The sequence below is a fragment of the Tursiops truncatus genome, chromosome 20 (genome assembly GCF_011762595.2).
Source record: "Tursiops truncatus isolate mTurTru1 chromosome 20, mTurTru1.mat.Y, whole genome shotgun sequence".
Taxonomy (NCBI): Eukaryota; Metazoa; Chordata; class Mammalia; order Artiodactyla; family Delphinidae; genus Tursiops; species Tursiops truncatus.
In genome coordinates, this window is record NC_047053.1 from 34,016,459 (window position 1) to 34,028,141 (window position 11,683).

Sequence of the window (11,683 nt, forward strand, 5' to 3'; positions counted from 1 at the left end):
AAGGGTTGGCAGGCGGGAGAGGCTGGTGTGTGTGCTCCCCGGACAGAATGAGGTTAGGATCAGAGAACAGGAAGCCTGGCTTTAATGTGGAGGAATTCAGGATGATGACGAGCCCCAGAGAGTGACCAGGGGTGAGAGCAGCTGAGAGGTCAAGGGGTGGCGAGGTCATCTTCTTGGATAATGGAATCACATAAGATTGAGCAACATCTGGATGAGAAGACCATGAGCCATGGCACGGGAGGAATGAGGTGGAGCGCAGCCCCAGGCGGGAGGAGGCAGGACACCAGGTGGCTCCAGTCTCCAAGGAGGGAGGGGTCTTCCAGGAGAAAGATGGTCCAGAGCAAAATGGGGAGCCAGACTACCAACCTCCTCTCGGTGGGAAGCAAAACGGCACCCCTCGGGAGTCCTTAGGGATGCGGCGTCCACAGGGAGAGCCAGTTTAGAAGAGGAGGACCCAGGCTGAGGAGGGGCGAAAGGTGGGTCAGTGACCAAGAAGGATGGCGATCTCCCAGGTTTGTGCAGAAGATGGATGGGTCTGGGTACTGCCTGGCAAAACCAGGAATGAGAGGTATTGCAGGTTCATTCCTCATGGTTAATCTCTGAACAGGGTGGATCCTGGGCTGAATGGACACTGGCCTGGGAGAAGCCACACAGCAACCTCCTAAGGAAGGAATTCTTGTTCCCATTTGACAAGTAAGGAAATGGAGGCGCAGTCATAGAGAGGTTAAGTAATTTACTCAAGGTCAGGGAGCATAACCACTTATTACTAAGTGATTATTAAGTGCAAACCTTAGAGCAGTTTTGAACGCTGTCGGTCTGACTCCTAAGTAGATGCTCTTGTCCACTCTGCCTGTAACAGGTACAGTAGGACTGACTCCCTCCAAAAAAACAAAGCAGCTCCTTTCCCCACCCCCACCTTAAGAAGGAGACCAGCACTGTGTCCTCCCCCACCAACTTTGGTGTTTCTGGCCTATGGAAGGCCATTTTACCCCAGGCCTTTGGCCTGCTGCCTTCAGAGCCAGACCCTGAGCACGGAAGACACATCAGTGCCCAGTGGTTGGAGAGCATTGAGTAGAAGAGAAGTGAGGGTCACCATGGTGGCCCTCAGAATGAGGTACCAGGCCCTGCTCCTCCCCTTGGTTTCTCAGACCCCACACAAGCCCCCCAAGAGGGATCATGGCTGAAATTGAGTTTCTTGCCAGTCCTGGTGAAAAGACGAGAGGAGTAAGAGCCAGATGTAAGGTGATTCAGTAAAACAAAGGATCGTGGGGGCTCTTGGATCCGGCTTGCCTGCCCCACTGAGCTCTGAGCTCCTGGAGGCTGCGGGCTTAGCAACTCTTGAATCCCTCCCAGAGGAGCCTAGCACTCTGTCCACAGCAGCCAGTCAGTATTTGTGAATTAAATCTGGGGCCCAGGGTGCGAGCTCAGAGCCGTGGAGCCAGATCCCCTGACTCTGAATCGCAGCCCCACTCCGCTAGCTTTGTGACTTTGAGCATGCCATTTAACCTCTCTGAACCTCACCTATAAAGAGGGAGCAGGGCCAAGGGCTTTGCACTTGATCTAACGCTCTGCTGCTCCCGTTTTGACATTCTTAACCCAATTTTGAACAAGGGGCCCCCACGTTTGCATTTTGCACAAATTATGTAGCCATTCCTCAGTGGGAGTAATATTATCTACCTCAGAACATTGATGCAAGGATTAAATGAAATAATCTGTCTGAAGTGCTTAGCACATAACGAGTGCGCAAGGGAACAATTGTCTATTGTCCCTTGCTATTAGAGCATCCCCCGCGCCGATGTGTGATAAATGGTTGAATGAATGAGAGTCTGGGGAGCATGTGGAAGCGAAGGTGCCAGGCTGAGGGTGCTGTACAGGAAGTGGGAGCATTTTTGTGCCCCACATTGTGGAGCAGTCGTTCCCACGGCAGCCGGTGATTCGTGCTGTGGTCCGGGCCTGGCCGCCACGCCCGGCAAAAAGTCCACTTGGTGAGACCTGAGGACGTGGGTTCCAGTCTTTATTACGAGGCGTGGTCTCGGCCCCAGTGAAGTCGTCAGTGGGATGCGGAGGCCAGCGAGCAGCATCTGCGCCGGCCTCGGGGCGGAGTCTCAGCCTTCCTTCCTTCCCGGGGTGGGTCCTGGCGTGGCAGCCCCGCCCCACTCACGCCAGGGGGCGTGGCCCAGCGCCGTCCACGTGGGGCGGGGCCTCACGCGCACGCGCCGGCCCGCCGGAGGCGGGGGCGTTGCTCAGAGGAAAGGGTTGGTGCTGGCCTGCGGGGGTTGGTTGAGCAGCCCGGCGGAGCCTGAGATGGGCAGCAGAGGCTGCGGCAGGCTCGCAGGGGACGGCGGCGTGAAGGCGCGGGCTTGGGGGAAGACGCTGACCGAGGCGGGGAGGGTCACGCTGGCCGGCACGCTGCTAAGCGGGAGGGGCAGGGAGGCGCTGTAGGTCATGGAGCCGCCGACCGGCCCACCGGCCGCCAGGCCCAGCGCTGGCGACCCGGTGCGCATCTGGTTCAGGGTCGGCCTGCCCTGGTCGCCCCCGCCGAACGGGTTGGTGGGGGATGGAGTGCTGAAACCTGCGGAACGAGATTGGGTTGGGGGACTTGGAGCGGGCCAGGGCCACATAGCCCTAAGTGGGGAAGGGGCAAGGTGGCCAGATCTGGGGTCTTAGAAATAGGGAAGAGCTAAGATTTTAGGGCAGGGTCTGGGCTGTAAAGGAAGAGACGGAGAGAGAGCAGGGGACCCCAGTGTTGAGACCCAGCAGGGACGAGGGGGTGTCCTACCTGTTAGGAAGGGGTTCCGGGTCTTTGCAGCCTGGGGCGCCTTGACTAATGAGTCAAGGTTGACCAAGGAGGAGGCCGAGGGCCCCAGGAAGGACTCAGGAGTCCGGCGCGCTGGGGTGTCCTTGCTGGGCTGGGTTAGTGCTTCCCCCAGCACATCCAGGTCAAAGGCATCTGGCTCCTTTGTGCCATTTTGCTTGGAACTGGGGTCGGGGTCTCCAAACAGGTCCAGCTCTGGAATAGAAATGATAAAGCTCACTGGTAGGGAGAGTGAGTGGTCTCTCTGAGAGGAAGAAGGCAGAGGCCAGCTCGGGGTGGGCCCCTCCTTCCCCAGAGCTGCACATTCCCTGACTCCTGCTTACCCACAGGACTGCTGGGCTTCCCGGAGGGCAGGGCCTGGGCACACTCTAGCCCCTCCTTGGTCTCTGTGGATACTGGAGGCTTGGCAAATGGGTCAAAGGTCGAGGCACCGTCCAGCACTAGCCAAGGAGGAAAAGGGAGATGAGATGGGTTGGCAAAAGGGCAGGCACTGGGCTGATCCCTTTCCAGGCAAGCTGCCCTCTTAACACAGGATCTCTTGCCCCTTGGCACTGGAGGTAAGGGGACCCAGCATCCCCTCAGCCACACCCACTGGCCCTCCACTTACCAGGTGTGTTGGAGGTCTCCACCAACGCCCCCCAGGGGTCGGCCCCAGTGTTGAGGAGTTTGTGGCGGGGGGAGTTCTGTGCCCAGGAGTCTGTGGGGGGTGGTCCAGCAGGCGGCACTGGGGTCCGGCCCCAGGGCTCAGAGGAGGAGAGCATAGGGGGCAAGTTCCAGGGTTGGCTCTGGGACAGGATGCTTCCTGAGCGGACTGGAGACCAGGGGTCTGCCGAAGGCCCCCAGGACGAGCCACTGGGCTCTGTGCTGGGCCTGAGACCTGAAATGGGGACAGCACAGATGTGACCCCAGGCTCACTCAAATCCCCAGTCCAGGGCCTTCCCAGTTACCCAGAGCAATGTGGGAGGCCAAGGGACTCATTTCACAGATGGGATGCTGACTCAGGACTACCCAGCAAGCTGGAGCCCATATTCAGCAACTTATTCCAGGATTCTGCACCCCCAGGGCATAGGCAGCTCAGGCCACATTCCCAGTCAGGGACAGGCTGGGCCAGGAAACCCAGGGTGACCAGAAGCAACAAGAGAACGTTTCTGAGTTTCCCATGAGCTGAGTTCCTCGGATGTGCCCCCTCCCTCACTACAACCCCAAGACACAGAGGAAGCTGAGGCTCAGAGAGGTGCAGTGCTTGCCCAGTGGCCCTCACCTGTGGGAAGGGGATGCCAGCAAGTGGCTGGGAAGGAAGGGGCTCTCTGGGGCCAGTCTGGGAGCCCCTTGCAGCCCTGCATGCCCACCTGGGATGTCCCATGGGTCCGCAGAACAGTGTGTGGAGGGCAGGGCCGGGGCTGGTGCGAAGATATCCACCAAGTCCAGGATGGAGGACTGCTGGGGGCAGAGGCGGCCATGCTCAGGAGAGGGTGGGACCTGGAGGAAGGGCGGGCCCTGACCTGTCATCCTCACTCCAGCTCATTCTCTCCTTTATTCATTCCACAAACATCTATTAATGGTCCCTCGCCTCTGCACAGTGCTTTCCAGTTTATGTTTCCTCATCTGTTTAGTGTCTGATCTTCAGAACAACCTGTGCTGTGGGTAGGGAAGATGGTGGGGTGCCCATTTTACAGATGTGCCAGCTGGAGCCCAGAGAGGGGAATCAAATTAGCCACATAGCCAGGGAGAGGCAGAGCTGGGACAGAAGGCAGGCCTGCCCGACGCTTTCCTCAGCTGTCCTGCCCCTCGGCCCATCAGTGGTAAGAGACATTTTATGATGAGCCTACTTCTATAAGTCAGTGTCCAAGAAACATTGGCCACAATGAGCATTGGCAGAAAGGGTACAGAGACACCCCAGGGATAGCACGGACAGCTTTGGAAGGTCGCCTTGCTACCAACAGCTACCCACTCCTCCCTCTTGGAAAGTGTGTGTATGAGCCCAAGATGTTTTCAGCACCATAGGCCCGAGGCCACCCCCAGTCTTGACCCACAGTATCATATGATCCTAGAGTGTCAGAGCCAGAACTGTCCAACAAGCCCACTGTACGGAGGAGGAAACTGAGGCCAAGACAGTGACAGTGCGGCCAAGTCATTAAGTGGCAGCAAATCCAGGAACCTCAGATCAGGATTCTCTGCATCCCACTTTGCCACCAGTTCAGTCATCAGCCCATGCATGACGGGACTTGGGTCTGCTAAACCCCCTCCACCCCTATTTTCATTGAATTAACATTACTTAGTGCTCACTAGATACCAAGCACTGTTCTACACTCTTTACAGATATTTAACGCAACTCATTTCCCAGGCTCTGCCAGCCCACAGCCCCCAGTCCCCTCTACCTGGGTGGTTTTCAGCTTCTCCTCCTCTCTCTCTTCTCTTTCGGGCTCTCTGTCCCGACGACGGTGGGGTCCGGCCCCAGCACCATTCGCCACAGGGGAGTCATCTCCCCGCCAGGACCTCACCTCCTGCAGAAGGAAAGCGTGAGCAGCCCAGGCTGGACTTGAGGGGACCTTGGCTGGAGTCAAGAGTGTAGGGTGGGAGGCGCCGAGAGGTCGGGGGCAGCAGGACCACCACGGGGAGGGGGAAGAGCCTAGTTAGTGCCCGCGTAGCACCTCCACCAGCAGCAGCAGCAACACAGGAGGCCCAGCCCACTACCTTCTGCTCCTGCCGGCTCAGGTGCAGAGCCAGCTGCAGCTGCAGGTCCTCGTCCCTGTGGGAGGCTGGGGGGACCGGCTGCGAGGGAGGGAGAGAGGGGTGAACTTGGCCCAGTGTTCCCACTCCTGGGCCGAAGGGCAGCATCGCCCTGTGCCGGTAAGGGCAGTGGAGAGAGGAATGCCCACCCTGAGTGGGTGTGGGCAGCCTGCCCCCAGACAGCAGTATGGGTGTGGTCTTCTCCCTGCCCGAATCTGGATCTGAGATGCAGTTTAAAAATCAGGAAGATTCATCCTTCTCTTCTGGGTCCCCTGAGTGCTCTCCAAGCCCTGCTGTGCGAGGCCAGCTGTGTCCTGCCAGGTCTGCCTGGATCCACAGAGGCGATGGCAGAGAGGAGGCTATCAGGGAGGCCGTCCCTGCCCCCCATAAGGACAGCTGATGGGGGGGCAGCATATTTCTGTGTCTCCTAGGAAGGTGTCTGTCAGCACACTCACCCCTTCCCCTCCATGAGGCGATAGCAGGCCCATGAGACAAACGGTACTGCCAACCTACCACACACACACTACCCCTTCCAGGCCCAGCTGGAGAGGACTGGGGGTGGGGAGACAGACCCCACCCCCAGTAACCCAACCCAAGGCACACAGGTGCTGTGCTGTCCTTGGGAGCAGGACTAGGGCTTTGGGGACCAGAGTAGGGGAGCCTAAGAATCAAAGGTGTGGGGCATCCAGGCACCCATCCCTCCTCCAGTTCCCTCCGCCCCCCGGCTGCCCCAGGAGGCGCCTTACCTTCTCAGCCTCCTCGCGGCTCATGGCCAGGGCCAGCTGCAGCTGCAGCTCCTCTTCTCCTGACGTCTGGGGCCGGGCCTGCTCTAGGTCGGAGGTGTAGCGGGGAGATGAGGAGGAGGCTGCAACGACCAACCATCCGTCGTGGCTTCCGTAACCACATGGGGACCCATAGGCTCCCCTGCCCGCCTCTTGCTGGGAAGCTAAGGCTCAGACAGGGAAACTGAGGGGGAAGGGAACAACTGGCAGTCGCGGGCCCCAGAGGGCCAGGCAGTGTGCTCGGCACTTTCTCTAAGGTTTCCATTCCACCCCGATAAAGGAGCCCAATCCCTCCTTTACAGACTCGCAACGGCTCTGAGGGGTGCCTGGCTAGGGTCCTGCAGCAAGACTTGAACCCAGGTCCCCTGACTCAAGTTCCTGGACTCTTACAGCTGCGCCCCACCCAGCTTGGGGTCAAGTGCGGTGGGAGGGGGAGAGGTTCCAGTCACGGTCACAGCTCTCCAGGCTCTCAGCCTACTGTCAAGGAGGGTCATCCTGAGCGCCCCCAGATCAGGAAAGTGCCTCCCTTCGAGATAGGAGAGCTGAGAATGCTCTGCAGCCGCCCCCGTTTCCAAGGGCAGGGCCCTCGAGCGGGGGGATCAAGGAGGATGCCCTTAGCAGCACCACGTGCTGTGTGTCTGTGCACAGGGCCGAGGTCTCACTTAATTCTCAAATTGAACAACTGAGGCAAACAAAATTATCCCTACTTTACAGACGAGGAAACTGAGGTCCAGAGAGCTGGTTGTCTAGATCACATGGCTTGGAAGGGGCAGAATAAGGACTGCTACTCCAGAGCCTCTGCTTCCGCCACCACGCCCCTACCAGACAGCGAATTAACGGTAACAAACCTATAAATAACATCATTGTTCGCGCTGACTTGTCGGGCACCTACTACGTGCGGGCCTTGGGCCTCGCATGTCAACCTCTTTCTCTCACGGAATCCTCACACATCCCTCTGAGGTGGGGATTCTTATCCACAGCTGGGGTCACAGAGCCAGGGTCAGAACTCGGGCTGCCTCTCTGTCCCCAGCCACGCCCTGGGCTCACTCACAGTTGTAGGAGGACGGGGAACCGCGGGCACGGCTGAAGCCCAGCTGCCCGCTGCCGATGCCCGTGCCCTCCAACGCCATGCGCTCCTTGGTCTTGAGGGCGTGGGTTCGCTCCTGCCGGAGGCGCTCCTCGTCCTTGAGCAGGGCCACCACCTGCTTGACCTTCTCGCGCACGTTGACACCCTGGTCCTTGCCATCGCGGTCGATGTACTGGAAGTCCTTGAGCGTCTGGATGGTGTAGAGGTTCTCCCGGCACTGGTGGGCCACCCGCTCGGAGCCTGTCTTGAGCAGGTAGTCCAGCAGCGTCAGCGCCTTGTACACGTGCCGCCAGTTCTTGCCGCTGTCATTGAGCCGCCGCCACAGCATGCCCATGACCTCGGCAAAGGCCACCGTGTTGAAGGTCAGATCGGCAATCTCCGACATGAGCGAGCTGGGCGGACCCCACGGGTCATTGCTAGTGGCCTCGCGCACCTTGATCTCCGCTTCCGAGTAGTTGTGCACGATGTTCTTCACCTGGCGCCGCAGCGCTGATGTCGTCATGGCTGGGGACTTGGAGATGGGCGGCCCCCGCCCCAGCCGCAGGTGGAGGGCCGAGGAGGGCCACCGTCGTCGTCGTCGAGAGGTCACGGTCTCCAAGGGTGGGCCGCCGTGCTCTCAGCAGGGCGGCTGTGTCCTTGGCTTCCACATGGGTCTGAGGAAGAGAGGGCCTGGAACTTAGGAGCAATGGGCCACCTTGCTGGCCACTCAGCCAGCGACTAAAGCCCTGGCCAGGGTGTCCCTGCCGCCAGGAACAGCCTTCGGCAGGCACTCATTTTGTTTTTTTATTTTACTTATTATTCAGCAGGTACTTGTAACTTTGCATGCTCATTAATCTTTACAATCACACCTACAAAGACATTATTATTATTACCTCCGTTCGAAGATGGGGAAAGTTTGAGAGAAAGATTAAATGACTTGTCCAAGATCACAGAGCTGGTGAATGCGGAACCAGGATTAACCCAGGTAGACACGCTCCACAGTCTTTGCTCTTAGTTTAGGGACACGAAAGTGACCCCCCAGGAATGCCTACTTGTCTTGCTTCTACTTCACTACCTCTGTTTCTGCTGGGATCTGCCTTAAGACCTATCCTTTCCAACTTCTCCATCCTCACTTTGCTCTCTTCTTATACTGTTAATTTTTTTTTTTTTTTTTGGCAGTACGCGGGCCTCTCACTGTTGTGGCCTCTCCTGTTGTGGAGCACAGGCTCCGGACGCGCAGGCTCAGCGGCCATGGCTCACAGGCCCAGCCTCCGCAGCATGTGGGATCCTCCCGGACCGGGGCACGAACCCGTGTCCCCTGCATCGGCAGGCAGACTCTCAACCACTGCGCCACCAGGGAAGCCCTACACTGTTAATTTTTGTAGCTTGATCCATTCAACACCAATTTCCTGGGGACTCCTCTGAGCCAGGCTCTATGGCAAGCATAGAGTGCAAGCCTCGGCCCACACACATCCACTTGAGAGGGTGCAGGCAGTCACAGTCCAGCATGGGAGTGCAGAGGAGCACAGGAGTACCCAAGCTAGGAAAATCAGGAGAGCCTTCCCAGAGGAGGTGACGGCTGAGCTGATCCGAGGTTCGAAGTGAAGAGTGAGGAGGAGTGAGGCAGCAAGGCAAGGAAGGAGCATCTGGGGGAGGCTGCCTCCCAAAGAGGACCCATCGTACACACCAGAGCACTGAGGCCAGAGAGGGCTATGGCGTGCCCATAGTCACACAGTGTGTAGGTGGCAGAGCTGGGACTAACACCTAGGTGTCCAGAATACGAATCCAATTGATTCATCTGATTGCTTTATTGCCTCAGTCCCACCTTCTCAGCCAGAATGAAAACTCCCTGAGGGCAAGGCCAGTCTGGGCTCCCCAAACCCCCAAGGCCCTGGGCACGTGGTAGACCTCTGATCTCCCAGCTGAGGGAAGATTAGAGCCAGCCCACAGCCTCAGGACCAGGCCATCAGCTAAAAGCACACCCAGGCCCAAGACAGAGAAAGGTTCTCCCAGGGCTCTACCAGAAACCAAAACCCGAATCCCCCTGCCACCACCATTCCTCTGGTGTGGAGACACACACACACACACACACACACACACACACACACACTCTCTCCCTCTCTCTCTCTCTCTCTCTCTCTCTCCCCCTCTCTCTCTCTCTCTCTCTCTCTCTCTCTCTCTCTCTCTCTCTCTCTCTCTCTCTCTCGCTGGACCTGGCCTCCACCCAAACCCCCCCCCAACAGCAACCACGGAGACTGCACCTCTCAGCTCTACCCTAGGACCCAGCAGGAGTCAGAAAGAGCCTGTCGACCCCCGCCCCCCATCTCAACTCTCCCTCCAGCCAGCCCTGCTAACCTGGGCTCAGTTCAAAGCCTTGGAAGTTTTCATCAGGGCCCGCATGCCTGGGAGAGCTTGGACCCAGAGGGTAGGACCTTGTGGGGGCACAGACGGGATGGAGAGTGCTGGCTGAAAGCGGGCTTACCTTCTCTCTGCTGCCTTTCTGTCCCGGCAGTGGCGGGCCTTCTGTGGGATGCCACAGCCAGCACTTGTTTAACGCCTGCCCTCTCCCTCACTAGTGACTCAGACCTGTCTTTACCTCCCCAGCCTGTGGGCTGGCGGGTGGCAAGAGTCAAGGTGAGAAATAATTGTGCCCTAGAGCCCACCGAGTGCAAGCCCCTCCCAGCACTGGCCACTGAAACCAGCAGAACTAGTCGGGCATCCTGACTCCACCAGGAGCCCTACCAGGGCCGCCCTGGCCCTCCTAACCGGCCGGCATAGTAGAAGGGGGCCCTCAGTGTGGGCCCTGAGGCTCTGCCTGAACTTTCTCCTAGAAGGTGGGAATGGAGGAGGCTTCTCCACACGCCTCTGACTGAGCTGAGGGAAGGGAGGGGTCAGAGACACCGGGACGCCCCGCCCCCACTGAAGTGTAAGGGGACCAGGTAGGGAGGAAGAGAGGGCAGGGTGAGGCCAAGGGAGCACCGAGGGGAGGGAGAAGGAGAGGAAGGAACGCGGGAGGGGGTGGCCGGGAGAGCTGCCAGCGGTGTTATAAGCAAAGGGTTTTATCGAACACAATATGCCCAGAAATAAAAGGGAGTGAAACAGAAACCCAGCAGACGATAAGGCGGCAGTGGCAGCGGCGGCAGCCGGGCAGCCGGGTATGGAATTACTGCAGTGACCTTGAGCCAGACCCTGTCAGGTGGAGGGAAGGACACTGAGAAGGCCAGGCCGAGAGGCCAATTCAGAGATGGGGAGAGGGTGGGGGAGGCGGGAGGCAGGAGGCAGGAGGGTACGGGCTGGGGGATGGGAGAAGGGCCAGCAGGGGGCGGGGCAGGCCATGGCAGCAAGAGCATCCGCTCTCTCCGATGTTTGGGGTACCAAGAAGAGCTTTACAAGGGACGGGAGACTGCTCTTCTCAGGGCCCACAGCGCTGGCGGATCTGTCAGGACTAAGGCAGCAGATGGCATTCCCAGAGCGGGGATTCAGGGAGACGGGAGGAACCCAGATATGTTGAGTTGCGTGCATGCGTTTACCCAGAGACTGTGCCCCCGTGGGCCCGCGCCCCTTCCCATCCTCTGCTAAGGCGGATCTAGTGCCAGGCCCTTCCCCCCATCAGGTCCAGCTTGGGCAGTGGGGGGAGTGGCAGTGCGCTAACTCTTGCTGCAGGAGGGACAAGAGGAGTGACCCTAGCTCTAAGCTTAAGTCAGCCCAAAGGTGGATGTGTCTTGGGGGCACTGGAGTTGGGCGGGGGCTGTCCTGAGGCTACAGGAGCAACAGGGGCTGAGGAGGAGTGGGCAGGAGTCTGTGCGGAATGCCACCAAAGATGCTAGTCCCAGGATGGGGAGCGAGCCCTAGGAGGCCCCCTTCTTGGGGGCTGTAGGGAGGGAGGGGCGGCAGGCAAGATGCCTCCAGGTTCCTCTGTGACCCTGCCCTTCTCCCGGGGACCTGGAAGGGAGACTAAGCCCCAAGCCTTTCATGCCAGGCACCACAGCTGATGACGGGAGCTTACCTCCAGTGCAGGCTCCCTTGGCCCCAGCCCCGGGACCACGAGCAGCCTCTGCAGTGACCCTCCGACCTGCGCAGCAGGGGGATGGTACAGCCTCGGGAGTATCCCCAGAGCCATCCACCACGGACCCTCGTCCTGGAGACCAACCCTCTCCCAGGAGGCACAGACCCCTCGGAAGGGCGGCTCAGGGTCCCCAGAATGGGCGGCTGCTCTGCCTCCTGCCTGCTTGTCTTCTGGACGCCAGACAGCACTCAGGAGGAAAGTTGCTCAGCTGGCCAGGCAGGTCT

At 59.1% G+C, this 11,683-nt stretch overlaps 1 protein-coding gene across 2 annotated transcripts; it reads right to left on the reverse strand.

Moving 5' to 3' along the window:
- Positions 1-713: 713 nt before the first annotated feature.
- EPN3 (epsin 3) lies at positions 714-11,539 on the reverse strand. 2 transcript variants are annotated; one of them, XM_033846731.2, is made up of 10 exons: positions 11,400-11,539; positions 7,379-8,067; positions 6,292-6,410; positions 5,510-5,587; positions 5,194-5,319; positions 4,165-4,294; positions 3,423-3,692; positions 3,139-3,255; positions 2,780-3,010; positions 714-2,572 (listed from the first exon to the last, which is right to left on the reverse strand). In XM_033846731.2, the coding sequence occupies exons 2-10, from the start codon at positions 7,914-7,916 to the stop codon at positions 2,244-2,246; spliced, it is 1,938 nt and encodes a 645-aa protein (XP_033702622.1). In that variant the 5' UTR covers positions 7,917-8,067; positions 11,400-11,539; the 3' UTR covers positions 714-2,243. The 2 variants fall into 2 exon arrangements, with proteins under 2 accessions (XP_033702622.1, XP_073653973.1); XM_073797872.1 differs by lacking the exon at positions 5,510-5,587.
- Between the last annotated feature and the right edge of the window lie 144 nt (positions 11,540-11,683).